At 35.9% G+C, this 24,695-nt stretch overlaps 1 protein-coding gene across 1 annotated transcript in view; it reads right to left on the bottom strand.

The window, feature by feature from the left end:
* Window positions 1-947: 947 nt before the first annotated feature.
* SNCA (synuclein alpha) overlaps window positions 948-24,695 on the bottom strand; it is a 149,383-nt gene continuing 125,635 nt past the window's right edge. The window contains exons 5-6 of the mRNA XM_006066279.3: window positions 3,701-3,784; window positions 948-1,525 (exon numbers count right to left, since the gene is read on the bottom strand). Of these exons, the coding sequence (XP_006066341.1) occupies window positions 1,493-1,525; window positions 3,701-3,784 (117 nt within the window). The 3' untranslated portion in view covers window positions 948-1,492. The remainder of the gene's footprint in view (window positions 1,526-3,700; window positions 3,785-24,695) is intronic.

The following is a 24,695-nucleotide window of genomic DNA, read 5'->3' as shown; positions in this document are numbered from 1 at the left end:
TTTGTTTTTATTTATTTATTGAAGTATATAGTTGATTTACAATGTGTTGGTTTCTGCTGTACAGCAAAGTGATTCAGGTGTGTGTGTGTGTATTCTTTTCCATTATGGTTTATCCTGGGACACTGAATATAGTTCCCTGTGCTATACAGTAGGATATTGTTTATCCATTCTATAAATACTAGTTTGTATCTGATAACCCCAGACTCCCGATCCTACCCTCCCCCTGGCAACCGTAAGACTGTTCTCTACATATGAGCACGTTAGTCTGTTTCATAGATAACAGTAGTTTCCTTTGTGTCATATTTTAGATTCCACATATAGCTGATATCATACCGCATTTGTCTTTCTCTGACTTACTTCACTTAGTATGATAATCTCTAGGTCCATCTATGTTGTTGCAAATGGCATTATTTCATTCTTTTTTTTGGCTGAGTAGTATTTCATTATGCATATGTGCCACATCTTCATCCCTCGTCAATGAACATTTAGGCTGTTTCCGTGTTTTGGCTATTGTGAACGGTTGCTATGAATATAGGGGTGTATGTATCTTTTAGAATTATAGTTTGGTCTGGATATATGTCCAGGAGTGCAATTGCTGGCTTATATGATAATTCTATTTTTGTTTTTCTGAAGAATCTCCATATTGTTTTCCATAGTGGCTGCACCAGCTTACATCCCCACCAACAGTGTAGGAGGGGAACACACTTTTTTAGTATAGCCTCTTAAGGTACTAGTGCATATCAAAACAAACGTTGGACAGTGTTGCTTCAGGAAATTTCCTCAGTAAAGGGTTAATATTTCACCTCTTCTTGTTTAAACACCTCTAAAATTCCTCCTCCTTCACGTGACTGTTAAGAACTTTTAGTTGTGTTACTTCTCGTTTCATGTTGTTTATAAGCATGGTTTTATCATTAAAGTGAGAGGGGATAAAATTTTTGTAATGAGATACATTTTAATTTTCACCATTTATATACAAACACAAGTTAATAAAACATACCACAAAACAGTAAAATTTTATAGTTACTATTTATAGGTGCATAGTTTCATGCTCACATATTTAAGTATTATATATATTAACAAATTTCACAATACATCATCATTCTTTAGAATCATTAAAAGACACCATAAAATCTTATAATCTATGATAGTAAATCACTCACAATTTTTCAACAGCAACAAAAAAATAGTGAAGATTTAGAAATAAGTGGTAGTCACTTAGGTGTTTTTAATTTGTTTTAACATTTTATATTTGAAGCCACAATATCCACAGCACACAAAGACCCTGCTACCATTTATTCAGTGAGAGGGAAGCACCGAAATGCTGAGTTGGTGGGGCAGGTACAGATAATCCAATCACTGCTGATGGAAGACTTCAAAACACACTGTGAAAACTTTGAGAAAAATGTCATGACTGGGCATGTTGGAACTGAGCACTTGTACAGGGTGGAACATCTGTCAGCAGGTCTCAGGAAATTGGGAGCAAAGATTTCTCTTAGGCTTCGGGTTCATAGTCCTGATACCCTTCCTAGTATAAGGAAAATCAGAAAGGCAACATGAAGTTTAGTATAAGTGACCAGTAACCAAGGGCTTCAGGGAAAATGGAATAGGACATGGCTTGCCATTTTGAAAAAAGGATATAGTCCTACAGTTGTAGAACTATTCTCCTACATCCAGTACAATTTTCTTTTTAATAGTTTCATCTGCCTGTCAGATACAAAAGTGAATTAATTAGGGTGGTAGTCAGATATCTGAATTCTACTTCCAGATGTGCTATTTAACAATCTGTGACCTGCTCCTGTAGGACAAAGTAGCTAGTCTATCTTATCTGACTCTCATTTTCTTCAATTAAAGTGTGAGAACCAAATCAGGTAATTTTTTAGAAAGAAATTAAGACACTTAAAGACAAGTCACATTTTCCCTCCTTTTACTTTCCCAATTGAAAATTTCATCTGCAGCTTTAATTATTCCTATTTCAAAGCTCCTCCTTTCCCCTCCAATATTTGAATTACACGTACAATAAAAATACTAATGGTCTTAACCAAAGAGGCCAAATTAGTCCTCCTAAAGAACAACTCTAATAATATCAGAATCCTGCTTAAAAACAAACATGTTTTCAATACTCAAGCTGCTTTCTGAATAAAGTACTAACTTAAGTGGCTAGGTTCTTCTAGTAGTTCACAAGTCATCTTGGACCAATCTCTGCAGCCTTCATCTGTCACTATTCTCAGAGCTTGAATCACATTTAATTACTCACTGTGCCTCAGACATATCCACCTGGATTCCACGGCATGTGTGCCTTGGAGATTTTCTTGTGCTAGAATGTCCTTCCTTCATTTTGACCTGTCACATCTCCCACCCCTTCCCACCCACCTCTTCTATAAAACTTACCCTGATTGAGCTAAAAAAAAAAAAAATCTTGTAAAATACTAACTTTGTGCATGGTGTATATTTTTGCCCCTGTGATACCTCGTGCATAAAAGGCAGTGATGTTTGTCAAGGGTACCATGATAAATAAATGAAGGGATAAATTTGTATTTTTTTTAATCAAACATACTAAAGTGTAAACTCCTTGTGTTCTTATACTAGCAAATACTCTTTTATTCTCTATAGTGTTTAGCACTGTGCCATGCATTGGGAGCCCAAAAAGTTTGTTCGGGATTTTCCATATCATCATACAGAAAAATCCCAAATGAACTTTTTGGCCAATCCAATATAAAAAAAAACAAACCCAGAATATTGGTGAAATTAGGAAAATAAACAATTTAGTCTGTTTCTACAGGTGGGAGATTATCAATATACTCTTAAAAAATGCCATGAAGAAGAACAACCCTACTATAACACACTTTAACTCAGGTTTTAATGGTGATGTCTCGTTTTGATATCAAGGTAATATTGTTCTCACAGAATTAGTGCTCCCTCTTCTATTTTTTTGATAAGTTAATTGACATTAATTGTAATTAGTTGATATTTCTTTAAATGTTTGGCAAAATTTACCAGTGAAGCCATCTATCTAGTCCTGGAATTCTCTTCATGGCTAGGTCTTTATTTTTTTAATCATTCAATATTTTTGTTAGAAATCTATTCACATTTTCTATTTATTCCTGAGTCAGTCATTCATCTAAAGGTATTTTCTAATTTCCCTTCTGAAACATTTTCTATTAAAGAAACTTTATGCTGTTTAGAATGATAGACTGAAATATATCCATTATTAAAAACCATGCATTTATCATATTTCTACTCTATAATTTTGATTTATTATGCATACATCCAGCTGGAAATGTATGGTCTATAATAATTACGTTCTCTTGGTATTTAGTTGATTTCTCTAACTTTCCATTTGGGATTTGTTTTAGAAGGTAACGTTTCTAGTAAAACAATTCTTTAATGTAGGGATCAGCAAACTCTTTCTGTAAAGGGCCAGGCTGAAAATATTTTAGGCTATGTGGTGCACATATGGTCTCTGTCACTGCTGCTGCCTTTTTTAAAAATAACTCGTTAGAAATGTAAAAACGATTCACAGCTTGCAAGTTGTCCACACGCTAGACATCCTGGATCTGGCCAACTTGTGCATCTAGAGAGTAAGTCATTCTCTTTAAGAACAAAGGTAAGGGAAATCTGAAGGTACTTGGGGTACTGATTATTAGACCCAATTTGAACTTTTAAGCTTTCTGTTTGGAGTTTTATATGTATAAATTCTTACCTCAGAAGGCATTTCATAAGCCTCATTGTCAGGATCCACAGGCATATCTTCCAGAATTCCTTCCTGGGAGGCTCCTTCTTCACCCTAATATTTAAATGAAAAGCAAACAAAGATTATGAAGAGGTACCATTATTTACTTCTAAAAAAATCAGAATCATATTTTGAAAAAAATCTTATACACAGTATGGCAGGGATGTGGTAAAAAATGACACTCTTTAATATTACTGATAATATTGTAAACTATACAGTGCCTTTGGTAAAACGTTGAGGCTACATGTGTTATTTACCCTAAAAATGTATGATATATATATTTTTTTGCTAAGTAATTTACCATTCAGAAAACAGTCCAAAGCTAGAAAACAAAGGTGTTTTTAATAGGATCAATGACAGAATAAAAAATTATTAACCTAAATATTCTAATAGATGATGAAAAGATAGAAAAATTATCATTCAGCTATTCAATAGATAATTATGAAAGTATCTATTACTATGACATAAGTTATATGAAAATAACCTCTTTTATAATGTTTAGCAGTATGTAAGTGTTGTATATATTATAGATATAATAGGTAGAATTCAGATACAAAGGTGAAACAGACTGGAGGAAGGCACAACAAAATATTAAGGGTACTATTTGTTGGGCAGTTATGCATATATTTTTGTAAGCTTTTAACTTATGTATGCTTTATATTATAAATGGTTATATATTTTATACTTTATTTCTAAAGATGGCAAAGAAACAAAAAAACTGAAATTTCAAGATTGAAACTGTACATATTTGGAGGAACAAAAATCAAATATTTGGTCAGAAAAGGGATACCACAAATTCAACCTGAAATGGTCATGATTTTATTATTGTTCTTCATTAAGTACTTTTTGTTGCTTTGCATTTATTCCAGAAAAGGAATTATATAAAGCAGTCATTGAAAATTGAAAAAGCAAGGAAGAACATGAGCCTATATAGAATTACTCAAACATATCAAATAGTCCTTCAGTCAGTGTGGCTTCTATTTAAAACTATGCCTGATGTGGGGCGCTTCCCAGGTGGTACTAAAGAACCTGCCTGCCAATGCAGGAGCAGAAGAGATGCAGGTTCGATCCCTAGGTCAAGAAGATCCTCTGGAGGAGGTCATGGCAATCCAATTGAGTATTCTTGCCTAGAGAATCCCATGAACAGAGGAGCCTGGTTGGCTACAGTCCATAAGGTCACACAGGGTCAGACATGACTGAAGCAGTTTTGCACGCACACGTCTGATGTAAATAACATCTCCCCATGTCTTCATCATGTGAATGACTGACAGGTAGGGAGAGGGATAAGGAAATGGCTGACTGCAAGAAAAGGTCAAATTAAAGCCCATTCTTAAATTAGCTGGGCAGAGAATTTTATAGGTCATCCTCCTCTGCCCAACTCCTGTTTAATTGATCTACAAAGTCCTAGTTGTTTACAAGTGAAATAAGGTAATATAAACCTTCCATAAAATACTTCTAAACATGGAGTAAAAGTGGTGTTTTCAGTGTTTTGCCTTAGGTAATGTCAAGAATACAAGTTCTGCTGATTGGTGGTTAGATATAAGGACTGTAATATCACACTTGAGTTCAAATCCTAGCTGCTAAAGATTCCAGACCTTCGTGATGCTGGTCATGTTTCTAAAGCTTTCTCTAAGCACCAAATAGCCTTGGTGATAAAATGGGGCAACAATACCATTTTTTCATTGGGAAGAGCCAGTGACATCATTAGCCCTCTCAGAAGTATTTAGATTAACTTTTAGTGATAGTCAAGTATGAAAATAATAAGGTAAATTTCCCGTTACTATCATGTTAAGCTCTTAGAGCTTTATTTCTCTAATCTAATTTGTTTAAAGATTCTGATACAGACTGGACAAGTCAATATGCAGAACTGACTTGCTTTCTACCACAAATAAGGTGTTAATTGTACAACTAAGACTGGTGAATGTTATTGGATGTGTGTGTCTATGTGTACTTGGGTGTGTCTTTTGCACCTTTCAAAGTTCATCCAAGTAATGAATTCTTTGGCTAGATCATGTACTGGGTACAAGCAAAAACTACCCCTATCAATTTTTATTTAGGTTGCAAATATTTAATAATTGCTTATTTTTAAAAGTACATGCTTTTTTGACCATGTATTTACCTAATCCTTAAAATTACACTTCAAATATCCAGTTTTTGAAGTAAAATATGTCACTTGTGGGTCAGGGCCTGAGAAACCATAGATGTAATATTAAAGAGGCCAAGTGATGAGGCAGAAATGAAGATACTTAGATAAATGGGGAAAAGTGAAACAAATACCATGATGGTCAATAAGTATTAACATGGCACAAGAAGAGGCCTATATTTTCAGATGATCGTTATTCTCTAAAGGAATATATGTTGATTTCACAAGTCTGACTGCTGACTTTAAATGTTGTTCTTTAGAGAATAAGACTATTGATTTCATTAAAATAAAAGCACATTAATATTAATAAGCTATCATTAAGATATTTACCTGTATTACATTACATGAAGTAGAAATAGCTCATAGGCCTCCCATGAGGCAGAATATCCGTAACCAAATCTTCCCAAGAAAATTTGGATTTAAAGAGGTTTAGTAATTAGCTCAAACTAGCACAGGTGACTCTAGACTCTGTGCCCTTAACAACTATCCTGAACTACTTCCCCAAAAGAATTTTGGGATTCAAAATATTTTATCTACAGATTGTAGAAACACCAATAGGAAATTCTGTCATATCCCTGACTATGCCTTGACTGTTCATTTAGGACCCAGTTAACAGTCTATTCCTTGTAAACAAAACTGTCTTATAACTTGATAGCTGAAATCCATCAAAGAAGTTTATTCACAAGCATTATATGTTCTCTGGGCCTGTTGTACCCTTCATACTATAAAAGTTTACCCAGAAGGAAAAAAAGAACAAAAAGTATTAGTCAAAACACAAGTGAGAATTGCCTTTGTTTATCAAAACACTGACAAATTCTCTAGTGTGTAAAAAAAAAAAAAAAAAACTAGTGAGGGTTAAGGAAATAGTGGGGATGAAGTGGCAGTATAAAAGATAATTACTCAAAATTCTTTAAAAATAGGGGTTATGATGCTCAATTGCCTATTTTCTGTCCAGTCTTGTGCTGCAGTATAATTTCACCATCCTACCATATCCTTCACACATAGCCTATTGGCTCTAAATATTCATTAAAGTGCTACCCAGGGGTCAGAATAGGATGGGGCAGTATAAGGAAAGCACAGCAGAGGTAGGAGATGGACTGCAGAATTGGAAGCAAGGAATTGGAATCAGCATCGACCAGGAAAAATGTGTCACAGGAAAATCATCAAACATGTATCTTGCCTTTCCAGTAAAAACTGTACCCCAGGGTAAACAAATAGTTGGCCACAGGTTTTCTTTATACAGATACAGTCTTTTCTTCTATGAAAGGAATGAATTAGAATTCTATCACCTTTTTTACAAGGAATCTAGGCAAGGATCATTAACGGCTTGCCAATGTGACATGAAGAGATATAACCGCATACATGTGCCCTGATGGCAGACATATCAACACCTATAAAAATATCTTTGCCAAACATTAGAATTTCACTGCAACCTAAATATCACTAGAACTGACAGTTTACAGCAAATATAAGAGACTGAAAAACAAGTTCACATCATTGGATGCAATCAGCAAATTTTGGACTGTGGGAAGCGATACAGGACAAATAATTACTTCAAGTAAATTTTGCAAGAAAAACAAGTTTTGGGAAACCTATAAACTGGACTTGAGAGAGCATTAGAAAATTACAATTTAAGAATCTTATTTCAGTCTTATTTGGAATCCTAGTTTAAGAAAATGAGAAACAAACATGAGAGGGGAGAATTTCAACATTGCTTTGGATATTTAATTAAGGAGTTACTGTTTATTTTTAAAAATTTAATATTGGGGTTTTACTTAAAGAAATTCCTTAAATTAAAAAAAATAATCAAAAGTTTTTAGATAAAAGAAGATATCTGGGTATTTGCTTGGAAATTATGTGGTTTGGATGGACAGAAATGAGTAGGCTGTATAAGAAACAGGAGTCTATGTGGTGGTGTTTGGCTGCATTTGAAGGGAAGCAGGATATATACCCTAAAATGTGACACTTTGGCAGGTGGATTACTTGAAGTGAAGGCAGTCAAGGCCCAGCAGACTCCGGAGTAGCTTTTTAACCTCCTCCATAACTGCCAAAAAGAGCATGGATTAGAGGCCTGTACCAGAAAGAGCTCTTACCCGAGATAACTTTATTATTTTTTTTAAATCTGAAAGCTTCATCTGCATGGCAGGGCAAACATCTGATTACCAGACATCTGTTCTTCTCATCTTCCTGTGAATTGCCCTCCTCCCCTTTGAAACTCAGGCCCCTATCCTATTCTTTAGCTCAGGGTAGTATATAAGCCTCAATTGCCTGACTGCCTTTGAGTTTCATGTCTTTGTGGGGCTCCCATATGTATAAAATCAAATTTGTATTTCTCCTGTTAATCTGTCTTATGTCAAAATTTAGTTACGAGACCAACCAAAGAACCTATAATGAATTAAAGGAAAAATTTTCCTCCCTAATAGTCTGGCACCCAATGTGGGGCTCTCCTTTGGCTGGACATCCTTTGTTCCATGGCTGCTATAGCTGAGAGATCCTGGAAGCTCTGGTAGAAGGTAAGAGTTCTTACCACATCAGTTTCCTGAGTCTCTGCCTGCAGGATGTGATGGAAACAAGAGTAGGGAGAGTTCTTTTCTTTTTCTAAATTTAGATTAGCAGGAGAAAATATTTGTGTAAACCACTATCTTTGGTATAGTGACTCTGGTAAAGATTTGTTATGAATATTCTTGCTTTCTTTTGTCTTTTGTGCGGTTTGTCATAAAGAGGAAAATAAAAGGGTTGAATACAGGCACAGATTTCAAAAGCTTGTTGTTTAAACTGGTCTCACAGACTGGTGAATTCATTGTTCTCACCAGACTGGTGTCTCTTTAGACAAGTTTTGCTGTGTTTCCCCTATATTAAAAAACAAGAACAGATAAAGTATTCTTTTTGTCTTGCTCAGCCACATCTGCCTGTTTCAACTTCCCTTTCCTATTAAGATTTGCAGAGAATAACTCTGTCCAGATCACTAGGCCCAGGGTATAAAGAATACTTGTATAAATCTAGAAAGTCAAGAAGTGAATTTAGCACAATCACTTGGGCTGGCCTCACTGCTCCTTACAACAACTCCTACTTTTTCCAGGGGCCTGTAATTGGGTTGGGTTCTGCTGGCTTCAGGCTTTCCTATGCAATGCAAATATATTCTGGTCCCCCAATGTAAATAAAGGGGGACCAGAGTATGGTCCCCCTTTATGGATGCAGTAACTCGAGTAAATTACCAAGTCCTTTTACTTCCACTTTCACAGATTTAGAGAGGCATTAAAAAGATTAGTTGCGCATTCTCAGTCCCACTTACAGGGACTCTGATTTGCTGCTAAGATGTATTCTCCCGACCATAAACATTATTTTGGATATAATGTAGTTAACAGAGAAAACAGAAAGTTCCCTGTGGGGAGAAGGGGCATTCTTAAAGAAGAAACAGATGGCCCAGGCCCTCCTAAATAATCAGGGAAAGGATCAGGTTGAGGCCAGTATCAAGGGGCTAAGAGAAGCAATAGTAGGTTTTTCCTCCTGAGGTGAGTTGGTTGAAGATTGAATTGTACAGTCAGGGGGAAAAAAAAGAAAAACATTAAAAACTTTATCCAGAAGTTTAAAACGCATATAGCGTTAAACCCTGAACTCCAGAACATAGAAATCTTTTGATTTCCATCTTCTTTGGAAATCTCCTTGATATAAGGGGGCAAATTAAGATAATGTATTTGAATGGGTGAACCAGCCATTTGATATCACTCAGACTGCAACCCAACTCTTTGAGGAATTAAAATCAACAGTCCTTGTCTAATAAACCTTCACAAAACCAGAAATGCACCTCTAGAAAACAATGCAAAATACACCTATCTTTTACCAACCTCCAAACTTCCCCTTTTGATCTCAAAATGCTTGCACACACTGTAAAAGATCAAGACGTTGAAACAAGTGTTCTAAAAAGAAGGAAAGTAGTAATTATTCTAGACCTTGGATAATAAACACACTCCAAAACTCCTTGGAGACATCATGCATTCTTTGTCCCTTGAAAAAGTAAATCTTCCATATCTTTCAAATGTAAACACCCCAGGGAGGTAACTAATACACAGCCCACAATCATCTGAGACAGAAGTAAACAAGGGGGCATGGAGAAAAGGTTATTGAAAATACAAACTGCTGTAAGTTTTCCCTTGCTCAAAATTTAATCCACAGCTCCCATAAGATTAAAGTCTTCTCCACAAAAATTAGTAAAATGCTTTAGCCATTTGAGTAGGTGAACTTCACTTGTTCCACCTTCCAGACACACAATTTGGATTCAGCTGTTACTTATGAACTAGTGAGCTCTGTTCTGTTGTATCTGATTCTTGGCTACAATTTTGGGACGGAAGCTATATGTTGACTACAAATTGGCACTTGCCATCTACCTCTACAAGGATTAAATCACATGCTGCAGCAGCTGCTGATTTTCAACACACCCTGAAAGGAGTTCAGGGTGGACAGCAGAGATGAGGCAGTCTGTGCTCTGGGAAAACTCGCAGGACAGGTCTTTAGATATTTTCAGGAGCTGATTTTTATTAAGCCCAATTCTTGTATCTCCTTATGCCTAGAAAAAGCACTAAAATCTTTCATGGTGATGACTGTTCCTTGTGACTAGCAGAAAGCTTCTGAAAAATATGTGTCTGATTGTATGTCTCTCTCCCTTCACCAAAATCACATATATACTGACCATTCCCCTGCTTCTTTACAGCAGTTTCTCAAAGCTATCTGAGGTGCTGTCTCTCAGACTTGCAGTACTCATTCTGCCCCCAAATAAAACTTAACTCGCAGCTCAGATTGTACATTTTTTAGAAGCTGACATATAGGATCTCTGGCTGTGTATTTATATACATCTATAGATGTATGTTGGGAGAAGGCAATGGCACCCCACTCCAGTACTGTTGCCCGGAAAATCCCATGGATGGAAGAGCCTGGTAGGCTGCAGTCCATGGGGTTGCTAAGAGTCAGACACGACTGAGCGACTTCACTCTCACTTTCCACTTTCATTCATTGAAGAAGGAAATGGCAACCCACTCCAGTGGTCTTGCCTGGAAAATCCCATGGATGGAGAAGCCTGGTAGGCTGCGGTCCATGGGGTCGCACAGAGTCGGACACGACTGAAGTGACTTAGCGGCAGCAGCATAGATGTATGTTATGCATATGTGATATTTTTCTACCTCTGGAAGGTATAGCCATAATTACTTTGTTAAAAAACAAAACAAAACTGAGTTAAAGAAAAATATGCACTTATTAATTTATATATTTTTAAACCCTCAGAAATAAGACACTAATCCAAATGCTTTCCAAGTTCATGTGGTCTGTGGTAATCTTGGATAAATAAAACTAGTTTAAAAAAACTAGTTTAAATTTGTCAGTTTAATTAAAATATCTTCAGAGCTTTCTACCTAGGTTTACTAAAAGTCAAATAAGCTCATATTATGTCTGTTACAGAATTTGTCAGAAGGAAAAATAACCTAAGATGATGGCTTGCTGCTTTAATGTCTCATTTTATGAGTATTCTAAACATGTTTATTAAAAACAAGTGAAATAAATACTTGTAACAGAGATACAAATTTTAAGTGAACTTTTCAAAAATAATTATGTTTTACTGTATGTCCTAAATCTCTTTGGTAATTTAGAGTTTTGCTATATTAAGTGATGGAAATTCATTGAGGTCATTTCCAAATAAGATAAAAGACAGAAAGATCAATTATTGGTTTTCACTTCTCCTTATAGAGAAATTGAAGATGTTTGCATCTGTCAGTAACATGTCTTGTGCCATATTAAAAAAAAATTGTACTATGAGAAAGTGTACACTTCTAGAAATTATGCAATATACTCCTAAAACCGCTAATCTATGGGATATTAGTCTGACAGTTCACAATTTCTTAGTTTTCATTAGACATTAAGATTTCCAAGACTTAAGAATTATAATATATGTAATTAAAACTCTGCAAGAAGGTAAGATGTGTTTGAGAAAAGGTATAAAGTATAGAGATATGATTTAATAAGGGAAAAAGACTAATTTTGTCCTAAAGTAACAATTATTTCTCTTATTTTCTGCTTTTTCATTTTGAAACTAAATGGATGTACAAAGTTGAGGAGGAAAATGGGGAGGGAAGAAGAAAAGAGAATATTGCCTTGTGTAGTTAAGTTGGGTAAAATTGAATAAATTTATAAATCTTTTCAAGAATAAGCTTTAATAACAGTTAGTATATGCATATTTGTATAAAATTTTCTTTCATCTGTTAAAACAACAATATTTCCTTAGCCTCCTGGTGTGCCCTCTGTAAGACTGTGAAAGGTTTCTCATTACCCTTTGAAGTAATCCGACTAGAACAAAGATTCCATATTTTATCAAAATCATTTCTTGTGCTTCATGTTATATTTACAAGTATTTGATTACTTAAGAAAACTGAGTCTTATCTATTAAAAGAGCTATTTTTTTTAACAACTATATAACTTTCTGTATCTGCCTGCAAAGCATTTTGTTGTCACTTTGGTTATGTGGATAACTAAATATTATATCACAATGACCTATGATTCTATTTGAATTCCCCATATCATACTCTAAATATTTTTGCCCTTGAAATAATTGGCATTTTCAAGAGTGTCCCTGAAACAGCTCTAAAGATTTATTCTCTCATATATATATATATAAAGGATGTTAAACATTGTTTATTTGATGTTAAATTACATGGTAAGCATTGTCAGGCAGGAAGTAATACTAAATCTTTAAGTTATATTTCTCTAGATATATGTTATTAATGTGTACTACAGAAATTGTGTACAATTCCTAAAAACATTATATGTAACATTTTCAGTCATAATTCCAGTTATTACCTAAAAATGTCACAAAAAATAATCAAATTACCTTATCAATTGCATTATAATGAATTCTCATCAAATCTTTAACTATGACTTTTTTCTCTTTTGTGATTAACAAGCACCTTCTGTTTTACTCTAGTGCTTTGGGAAAAGTGTACCTGCAAAAGTGCTTCACCTTTAAGAGGACTCCTGGAAAGAAATATAACAAGTACTGATTTCTGATACTTTCCAATCATACCATGGAACAGACACAAGACTTTGAAAATAAACTATGGTACCAATGGGAAAAGGTGGGAGGGAAGGGATAAACTGGGAGTTTGGATTACCATGTACATATTACTGTCGATAAAATAATCAACAAAGACCTACTGTATAGCTCAGGGAATTATACTCAATATTCTGTAATAACCTATATGGGAAAAGCATCTGAAAAAGAATAGATACATGTATAACTAAACAAGTTTGCAGTATACCTGAAACTAACACAATATTGTAAATCTACTATACTGCAGGATAAAACTGGACATGGAACAACAGACTGGTTCCCAATAGGGAAAGAAGTACATCAAGGCTGTATATTGTCACCCTGCTTATTTAACTTATATGCAGAGTACATCATGAGAAATGCTGGGCTGGAGGAAGCCCAACCTGGAATCAAGATTGCCAGGAGAAATATCAATAACCTCAGATATGCAGAAGACACCACCCTTATGGCAGAAACTGAATAACTAAAGAGCCTCTTAATAAAAAAGAGGAGAGTGAAAAGTTGGCTTAAAACTCAACATTTAGAAAACTAAGATCATGGCATCTGGTCCCATCACTTCATGGCAAATAAATGAAGAAACAGTGGGTGGGGGGTGGGGAGGTAAAAGGATTTAGATAGGGCCTTGTACCAGAAAGACAGCTTTAACCAGAGGTAACTTTCAGATAAATTTTATTTTATCTAAGAGGCAAAGCAAACATCTGATTATCAAACATCTGCTCTTTGTCTCTTTCAGTGAATCTCTTCCTCCCCTTTGAAGCTATAGGTCCCTATTCTTTAGCTTAGGATAGGGTATGAATTTCAATTTCCTGGCTGCCTTTGAATTCTGTATCTTTGTGGCGATCCCACATGTACAAAATTAAATGTCTTACTCCTGGCAATATGTTTTATGTCAATTTATTTATTAGACCAGCCAAAGAACCTAGAGGGGAAGAAGGAAAAATTTTTCTGCCCATTTTCCATCTTTAATTTTGGTAAGTTTTTAAAAGTATGTGTTCATTTCAATAGCTTTTCTGTTTTCTGAATATGATTATTCTAAATTTCTCAACTCCATAGTATTAATATATTTTTAAACATAGTGAAATATTTGGCAACTATTCCAAGAAAATATAACAAGAAACATTTCAGAGAGTCACTAGTTATAACTTTACCCAGATACTTGTATATTTACTGTTGTATAAACCTACCTCTAAAAAACTGAGTGTTATTTAGAAAGATCTCAACATAGTTCAACTCATTTAGAACTGTACCTAAGTATGCATTGAATGCTATAAAAGGAACTTTGAAATTTTGTATTTTATGGATATTAAAGACTTGTTTTTAAACCAATCATATTTGATGATGTGAAATGTAGCTTCTATTCATTTTTACCACAAAAGAAAAAAAAACCCAACATAACAAATGTTGAACACCTTTGAAAAAAAATTCTGTTCCCATTTTTATGTTAATGATGTATAAACTCAGAACATGTTAGGGTAATAAAACACAGGATAAAAATATATGGATTATGATATATACCTGCATATTTAGGAAGAGAATCTGTGTTCTATAGGTTCTATAGGGTAGTATATATAGATGTGGTAAAATAATACCTTTATTCTCTCTAATAATACCATTTCCAGAATATCTCTGGCCTCCTTTTAAAAATGGGATTGCTCTAAGGATGCCAACATATTGTACATGTAGGATCTCACCTCTGCCCACAAACCCTGGAAATAAAAATGGTTATCAACAATATTACAGTGGTACAGCCCTCCATTGCTAATGAGCAAAGATACAGACTTGCGAGAAGCTGCATGGAGCAGAAATGGTTGTGACCGACCTTTCCCACTATAGGACACAAACTCATGTTATTTTTAAAACGGAGCTGTTCTGTCAAATAGCTGATATATAACCAATTACCAACTGATGCGTGTCTAGCTGAATTCTCTATAAAACAAGTCATAAAATGAGACTTAACTCATAATACTTTATAGGAAACCAGCCAAGAAAGACAAAGCATATCAGCTTAGGGAGACAAGACACAGCAGATCACTCAAACCATTCAACTAGTCTATTCCTTTCAACTCAGTTACATACAGAGAGGGCTAAGAATTGCATTATTTGTGCAGTGAGTTGGATGTAAGAGAGAATGAGTAAGTGGAAGGGCAAGGCATTGACAAGAATTAAAGAGTGATAGACCTGGTATAGTCATAAAGACAAAGCTATAATTACAGCATTTTGAATGTTTTTGCCCTGTTGTTTCAATAGAGCAGTATTTTAGATTTTGTTGAACTTTTCAAGAAGAAAACTATTTCAAGTTTTTGTAACATACTGCCATGTTATGCTTTAGATCTCCTAGTCCATAATCTTTCCATGAGCGTTTACCACTAATTTGTATAAGATATGGTCTAAGATAAAAGAAAGCGTGCACACACACACACACACAACTCTAGATCACTGATTATCTCTGGGGTTATCTCCTGAGACCATCTTAAATCTCCTAATTAAAAAGTGTAGCTGCAGCACATCATTTTCATCACAAATTGCACATGCTACCAACAAGCAAAATTAGCAACAGGCTGAGTGAAGATGGGGCTTCTGGTCATCTGTTAGGCTTTCTTATTAGCAAAATTACCTACACCCCTCATTAGCTGTGTTAGATACCTACTGAGATTGTCTCAGCAAATTTACAAATTACTGGATCACTTGGGGTTAGTCAAACTGATGAACACCATTAAATCATATACACCTACAAAGAAAATTCATACCTGCAAAGAAATGTTTTCAGATTAAAAATGCAATTCTAACTCTCCACAGAAAAACTACTAGAACTGATAAATGAATTTGGCAAGGTAGCCAGATACAAGATTAACATACAGAAATTGGTTACATTTCTTTACCCTAACAATGAAATAGCAGAAAGGAAATGTAAAAAAAAAAACCCTTTAAAACTGCACCCCCCTCAAAAAAAAAATACTTAGAATAAACCTGACCAAGGAACTGAAGGAACAAAGGAAATCAAAGATTATTCAAAGAAATGGGAAGATATCCCATGCTCTTCAATAGGAAAAATTATTATTGTTAAAATAGCAATATTACCCAAAGCAATCTATAGATTTAGTGCAAACCCTATCAAATTATCCATGGCATTTTTCACAGACCTAGAATAATCCTACAACTCATATGGAACCATAAAAGACCCAGAATCTAAGAAATCCTGAGGAAAAAAGGAAAAGCAGGAGGTATAACTCTCTCAGACTTCAGACAATACTACAGAGATACAATAATCAAAGCAGCATGCTATTGGCACAGAAACAGACATATGGATCAATGGAACAGAATAGAGAGCCCAGAAATAAACCTACACTCCCACAGTCAATTAAAATTACATAAAAGAGGCAAGAATATAAAATGGGAAAAAGACATTCTCTTCAAGTGGTGCTGGCTAAGTTAGACAGCTGTATGTAAATCAGTGAAGTCAGTACACACTGTCACACCATGCACAAAAATAAACTCAAAGTGACTTAGACTTAAATATAAGACAAGACACTATAGAACTCCTAGAAGACATCACAGGCAAAACATTCTCTAACATAAACTGAACCAACATTTTCTTTGGTCAATCTCCCAAGAAAATAGAAATAATAACAAAAACAAATGGGACCTGATCAGACGTCAAGTTTTTGTGTAGCAGAGGAAATCATAAAAAAATGAAAAGGCAACCTGCAGAATGGGAGAAAATATTTGCAAATGACGTGACAAACAGGGCTTAATTTCCAAAACACACAAACAGCTCATACAACTCAACAACAACAAAAACCCAATAAAAAAAATGGGCAGAAGTCCTAAATAGACATTTCTCCAAAGAAGTAGTACGGCTTACCAACAGAACATGAAAAGATGCTCAACACAGCTAATTATTAGAGAAATGCAAATCAAAACTACAACAAGGTGCCTCACACCGGTCAGAATGGCCATCATTAAAAAGTCTCCAAATAACAAATCCTACAGAGGATGTGGAGAAAAGGGAACCCTCTTAACATTATTGGTGAGAATGGAAGTTGGTGTAGCCACTATGGAAAACAGTAAGGAGGTTCCTCAGAAAATTAAAAACAGAATATATGATCCAGCAATCCCACTCCTGGGCATATATCCAGACACAAATATAATTCAAAAAGATATATGTGCCCCTATGTTCATAGAGAACTATTCACAACAGCTAACACATGGAAACAGCCTAAATGTCCATCAACAGATGAATGGATAAAGAAGATGTGGTTCATGTACATAATGGAATACTACTGAGCTATAAAAAGAATGAAATAATGCCATTTGCAGCAACATGGATACAACTAGAGATTATCATATCAATTGAATTAAGGCAGAAGAAGAAATACAAATGCCACATGATATCACTTATATATGGAATCTGAAACATGGTTCAAATGAAGCTATTGATGAAACAGAAACAGACTCACAGACATAGAGAAAGGACTTGTGGGTGCCAAGGGAAGGTGGGGAGGGATGGACCGTGATTTTGGGGTTAGTGGATGCAAACTGTTATGTATAGAATAGATAAACAACAAGGTCCTATTGTATAGCACAGAAAACTATATTCAGTATTCTAGGATAAACCATAATGGAAAATGCAATTTTAAAAAGTATATATGTATGTAACTGAATCACTTTGCTGTACAGAAGAAATTAACACAACATAGTAAATCAGTAATACTTCAATTAAAAAATAAAATTAAAAATGCAAATCTATTATAAATAATAGTTTTAGAGAAACCAATCTGATTTTGAAATAAGTACTTAAAATTTGGTCATGCTCTATTTTGGATTATATATTATCATATTACTCATTTTCTTGCCTTTTGCTTTTCTAATTCTTTCTTTAGTCTTGGCACTCCTTTCACAAAGAAAGAAAAAGGGAACAGATGAAATGAAAACTAGTTTGTTTTTAAAAGGTTTGGGAGAGAGGAGAGAGTAAAGCTAACATATTAAATCTATTTTAGTGCTATTCTTTGGGTGTTCTTTATCAGTAATCCTGAATCCAGCTTTAAATACATTCAGCCATAAACTATAAAATAATTAGTCTGTTAATTGGTCTATAAATCAGGAATCAGTGTGAAACCATTTTTGAGAAGAAAATTTTCTTTCTATAGCAAAGAGGTAGTATTCTATCTTAAATCTTCATCCTTGGTAAGCATAACAAGTAGCTTAGTAAAACTGCCATATTTATAAAAGTGGCATGTAATTAGCTGACTCACCTAATACGACTTCACAGCAGAGCAACAATTGCCAGCTTTTCTCATGTTATGTGGATATAGATCTAGCTGCAAATACTAATACACAATAGGGAGTCTGGGAATAATGTAGTTTCAGTTTTCAGGTCCAAAGATTAATCCTTTTCTTCCATTAATAAAATATTTTATGTCTAAATATATATTTATATTTGCTTATTACTTAAATCTGCATGGATAGAGTTCTTGAAGAGCTTCCACTTGGGAAGTGCTTGAATAAGACATCAACATGAAAGTGGGTCAGCCTTAGGAAGATCAACTCCTCTACTGAGCTAAGAAGGAACCAGTCCTTTCACCTTTGCAAATGCATTGATATTTGGCAGCAAGTCTTAAAACTAGTGGGAAGATCCCCTGGAGAAGGAAACAGCAACCCACTCCAGTCTTCTTGCCTAGAAAACTACATGGAAAGAGAAGCCTGGTGGGCTACAGTCCATAGGGTCGCAAAGAGTTGGACACGACTGAGCAGCATATATTTATGCACTTAAAACTAGAAACTAGAAGAGGAATCAGTGGAGAGGGTAGATTTTGGCTTTAAGAAGCCTCACTACGAACAAAGCTAGTGGAGGTGATGGAATTCCAGCTGAGCTACTTCAAATCCTAAAAGATGATGCTGTGAAAGTGCTGCACTAAGTATGCCAGCAAATTTGGAAAACCCAGCAGTGGCCACAGGACTGGAAAAGGTCAGTTTTCATTCCAATCCCAAAGAAAGGCAATGCCAAATGTTTAAACAGCCACACAATTGCACTCATCTCACGTGCTAGCAAAGTCATGCTCAAAATTCTTCAAGATAGGCTTCAATAGTACTTCATCTCAGAACTTCCAGATGATCAAGCTGGACTTAGAAAAGGAACCAGAGATCAAATGGCCAACATCCATTGGATCATAGAAAAAAGCAAGAGAATTCCAGAAAAACATCTACTGCTTTACTGACTATGCCAATGCCTTTGGCTGTGTGGATCACAGCAAACTGGAAAATTCTTCAAGTGACGGGAATATCAGGCCACCTTATCTGGCTCTTGAGAAACCTCTCCATGCAGGTCAAGAAGCAACAGTTAGAACTGGACATGCAACAACAGAGTGGTTCCAAATTGGGAAAGGAGTATGTCAAGGCTGTATATTGTCACCCTGCTTATTTAACTTACATGCAAAGTACATCATGTGAAATGCTGGACCTGGATTAAGTACAAGCTGGAATCAAGATTGCTGGGAGAAATATCAATAACCTCAGATATGCAGATGACAGCACCCTTATGGTAGAAGCAAAGAGGAACTAAAGAGCCTCTTGATGAAAGTGAAAGAGGATATTGAAAAAGCTGGCTGAAAACTCAACATTCAAGAAATTAAGATCATTGCATCTGGCCCCATCACTTCATGGCAAATAGATGAGGAAACAATGGAGACAAAGACAGACTTTACTTTCTTGGGCTCCAAAATCACTGCAGATGATGAGTGCAGCCAAGAAATTAAAATATGCTTGTTCCTTGGAAGAAAAGCTATGACCAAACTAGACAGCATATTAAAAATCAGAAACATTACTTTACTGACAAACAGCCATATAGTCAAAGCTATGGTCTTTCCAGTAGTCATGTATGGATGTGAGAGTTGGACCAAAAAGAAAGCTGAGCACCGAAGAATTGATGCTTTTGAACTGTGGTGTTGGAGAAGACTCTTGAGAGTCCCTTGGTTTGCAACGAGATCAAACCAGTCCATCCTAAACGAAATTAGTCCTGAATATTCATTGGAAAGTGAAAGTGAAAGTTACTCAGTCATGTCCGACTGTTTGCAACCCCATGGACTTAGTCCATAGAATTCTCCAGGCCAGAATACTGGAGTGGGTAGCCTTTCCCTTCTCCAGAGGATCTTCCCAGCCCAGGAATCGAACAGGGGTCTCCTGCCTTGCAGGTGGATTCTTCACCAGCTAAGCTATGAGGGACTGATGCTAAAGCTGAAGCTCCAGCTCTTTGGCCACCAGATGCAAAGAACTGACTCTTTGGAAATGACCCTGATGTTTGAAAAGATTGAAAGCAGGAGCAGAGGGGGATGACAGAGAATGAGATAGTTGGATGGCATCACCAACTCAATGCACATGAGTTTGAGCAAGCTTCGGGAGTTGGTGATGGACAGGGAAGCCTGGCACGCTGTAGTCCATGGGGTCGCAAAGAGTCAGACATGACTGAGTGACTGAACTGAACTGAACTGAGATACGGAGTGTGCTTTCATATCTTAGGGATCCTAGGGAATGCTGAAAGGCCCCTCAGAAAGAGGGAATTTCTATCAAAAACCAAGGCTCAAGTGTTTGCTTTCAAAAACAAGTGGAAAACTCGTCTTAATACCTGAAGGGGAGAAAATACTTCAGGCAAAACAAACTGCTCAGACACATAAGGGTGCATAGGACCTCTAAGGCTCTGAGGCAGAAAGAAAAGCCAAGATCTTCAAGATCAGGGCATGTGAAACCCAGGAAGAGAATCTTAAAGAATGAGTAAACATCTGTCTTCTTCATCTAAGAGAAAAGACACTAGGAAAAGATGAAAAATAAATGGCTGAGCAGGAATGCAATACAGCCATGTGCAGGTGACAGCCTGAGGTTTCACGATTCTCCATGATGCTGGGAAGAGATCCCTGTCAGATGTGAAGGGTTTTCAAGATCTGGAAGGAAAATTCTTCAAGAGAACCTCAGCTTTCAAGCTGGAATATTTTTGTCTAGCATATAAAACAGGGGATGTGGAGGGAACAAATCCCACAAAACACAGTGGTCAATTGCATTAGGTACTGAAGTTACTCTACTGTGTAAATTCTACCCTTGTTAAGATTTGTCATATCAGGTGTGGTCGTTTCTTTTGGATACTGAGAAAAACCTTCCTCTATCCATGTCTCAACAAATATGAGATAAAACAGAAGATTATCAAGACTTAGAAGACTTGGACGATTATCAAGAAAGATAATGGGTTGTGTACATCCTCAGTTCAGTTGCTCAGTCATGTCTGACTCTTTGCAACCCCATGAATCACAGCACACCAGGCCACCCTGTCCATCACCAACTCCGGGAGTTTACCCAAACTAATGTCCATCGAGTTGGTGATGCCATCCAGCCATCTCATCCTCTGTCGTCCCCTTCTCCTCCTGCATTAGAGTCTTTTCTAATGAGTCAGCTCTTCGCATCAGGTGGCCAAAGTATTAGAGTTTCAGCTTCTGCATCAGTCCTTCCAATGAACACCCAGGACTGATCTCCTTTAGGATGGACTGGGTAGATCTCCTTGCAGTCCAAGGGACTCTCAAGAGTCTTCTCCAACACCACAGTTTAAAAGCATCAATTCTTCAGTGCTCAGCTTTCTTCACAGTCCAAGTCTCACATCCATACATGACCACAGGAAAAACCATAGCCTTGACTAGACGAACCTTTGTTGGCAAAGTAATGTCTTTGCTTTTAAATATGTTATCTAGGTTGGTCATAACTTTCCTTCCAAGTAGTAAGCGTCTTTTAATTTCATGGCTGCAGTCACCATCTGCTGTGATTTTGGAGCCCAGAAAAATAAAGTCTGACACTGTTTCCACTGTTTCCCCATCTATTTCCCATGAAGTGATGGGACCGGATGCCATGATCTTAGTTTTCTGAATGTTGAGCTTTAAGCCAACTTTTTCACTCCCCTCTTTCACTTTCATCAGGAGGCTTTTTAGTTCCTCTTCACTTTCTGCCATAAAGGTGGTGTCATCTGCATATCTGACGTTATTGATATTTCTCCTGGCAATCTTGATTCTAGCTTGTGCTTCTTCCAGCCCAGCGTTTCTCATGATGTACTCTGGATATAAGTTAAATAAGCAGGGTGACAATGTACAGCCTTGACATACTCCTTTTCCAATTTGGAACCAGTCTGTTGTTCCATGTCCAGTTCTCACTGTTGCTTCCTGACCTGCATATAGGTTTCTCAAGAGGCAGGTCCGGTTGTCTGGTATTCCCATCTCTTTCAGAATTTTCCACAGTTTATTGTGACCCACACAGTCAAAGGCTTTGGCATAGTCAATAAAGCAGAAATAGATGTTTTGAAGGCCATTCAAATGAAGTATCCTTAAATGCTTAATTATCCATCGTACTCTTACATGAAATAACAGCTAAGGTTTATTTAGTTTTACTCTGTATTAGTTGTGTTTCAAGGGTTTCACATGCATTATTTCATTTTAAAAACCAACTCCAGGTGGTTACTACAATTATTTATTTTTTCAGTGAATGAACAGAGACTGGTAATGTAGCTCCAAGCCCCAAGCTCAGCTACAAGGCAATTTCTTGGCAAAAGCATCTTACTAAAAGATTAAGTTAGGCAGAATGTTAAACAAAAGATAAGTTAAACAGAAGATAAAATTCAGTTTAAAAAAATTAATACTCTCAAGATGCAGTGTAAAATATTCTATGAACAAATATCTGAACTATCTCTATTACTTAAACATTTGTCACTACTAGGAAAAAAGTTTAGAGGCTCAAAGAACTGTTGATATATATCTGAGTGGTATATTTACACAGACATCTGCAAACACTAAGTTGATTAACTTTTTGTTACAGGGTAAAATAGCTTATTATGAATTCAATACATAACATTTTTCAAGTTTAGTCCTTTTCATTACACTGGTTCTTATAGACTATATCATCAGAAAAAAATTGTTCATTTTTTCCCCTAAATATGTGGCACAGAAATTACAGTTTTCAAAATGGTTTGAAACATCACCTGAGTTTCTTTCTTCACTCCTTTGACCAACAATAAAGCTTTTGCCTGGGTCACAGAGCTTCTCCTCCTTAGTTTTGCACTGGAAATGGTCATCTCTACCAATAGCAGCAGCATAATTTATCATTCTCATAATAAAAAGTAATGATCCAATAAGTCCCTGGGCAGATGTTACACTTAGTCATGATGTTTACTGATTGATTGATTCTGTATTATTCCAAAGAGAATTGAGAAAATTAAGATTTATTCATCACAGCCAATGAATAACCTATATTTTGTCTAATATTATCTTTTTTCTACCTTTAATTAAGCACTAAATGCTTATTTGTGTTCTTTTAATTACTTTTAAAGCATCTTTTATTTCTGGATAACATTACTGAACTCTCAGTAACTCAATAGAGTTCTATATTTTTTTCAAACATTCTTGCTCAATTTGGTTCATTTATATCTCCCTTTTATTTTTTTTTAATTTTTTTTTTAGTAGAAACTCACGATTAGTATATATCAGAGGGAGAAAAAACAAAGAACATGCAGAATATTCTGTATTTAAGGTACTGCAACTGTTTCGATGGCCTTAAGGAGTAGGTGGGGTGGGTAGAAGCATGTGTGTGAGTGTTGCAAAGACTATCTACTGAGGATGACTCCTAATTCTAATTAATTGCTGAGAAACAGAAACTGTGTATATACTATTTGTAATTTGGAAGCACAAGAAAGAAAATATGCGTCAAAGAGCACGGGATGTGGTGGCAGACTGACCTAGTGGCAAATTCTATCTGTGAGATTTTCAGCAATGTAGATGTCTCAACTAGAAGATGGTAACATAACAACTTTCTCTCAGAGGACAAGATGGTGGAGGAGTAGGTGGATGTGGAGTACGTCTCTCTCCACGGATACATCAGGAATACACCTCAGACACAGAAGTACAGGCAGAACATCAGCTGAGAGTGGACAGGAGTACCTGACCAGCAGAAAAGAATATATAGACCCATGCAAAACTCGAGATGAAGCCCTGAGCCTTTGTAGTGGGAGCACTGACTCCAAGACCCTAGACTACCAGAGAACTAACCCTAGGGGGTATCGAATAGTGAGAACTCACACAAAGGAAACCACTGGATTACAAGACCCAGTATCACCCAACCACCAGTAGCACCCTGTGCAGGAGGCCTCGTCTAAACAATAAACAAAACAAAAATAGAAACCCAATCATCAGCAGACAGGATTACCACCTCACTAGGCCTTGCCAGTTAGAGGAAAAACAAACAAACAAAAACTCAGCACAAATCTTACCCTATAAAAAGCTTACACGAACCACTGGACCAAACTTAAGAGGACGGAAACCAAAAGGAAGAAAGAATTCCTTGAAACCTTGGAAAAGAGACCTCAAACACAGTTAGTTAAAAGAAAAAAGAAAGAAAGAAAAGAAAAGGCAGAGAAATACTACACAAATGAAGGAACAAACTAGAAACACAGAAGTCTAAATAAATGAAGAGGAAATAGGCAAACTACTTGAAAAAAAATTCAGAATAATGATAGTAAAGATGATAAAAAACCTTGAAAACAAAGTGGAGAAAATGCAAGAATCAATTAACAAAGACCTAGAAGAATTAAAGAATACACACGCAGAGAAAAACAGCACAATTACTGAAATTAAAAATATTCTAGAAGGAATCAATAGCAGAATATCTGAAGCAGAAGAATGAATCAGTGAGATGGAAGATAAAATGGTGGAAATAAC

Source organism: Bubalus bubalis, chromosome 7, assembly GCF_019923935.1.
Source record: "Bubalus bubalis isolate 160015118507 breed Murrah chromosome 7, NDDB_SH_1, whole genome shotgun sequence".
Classification (NCBI taxonomy): domain Eukaryota; kingdom Metazoa; phylum Chordata; class Mammalia; order Artiodactyla; family Bovidae; genus Bubalus; species Bubalus bubalis.
This window is presented reverse-complemented; position numbering and strand designations above follow the sequence as displayed.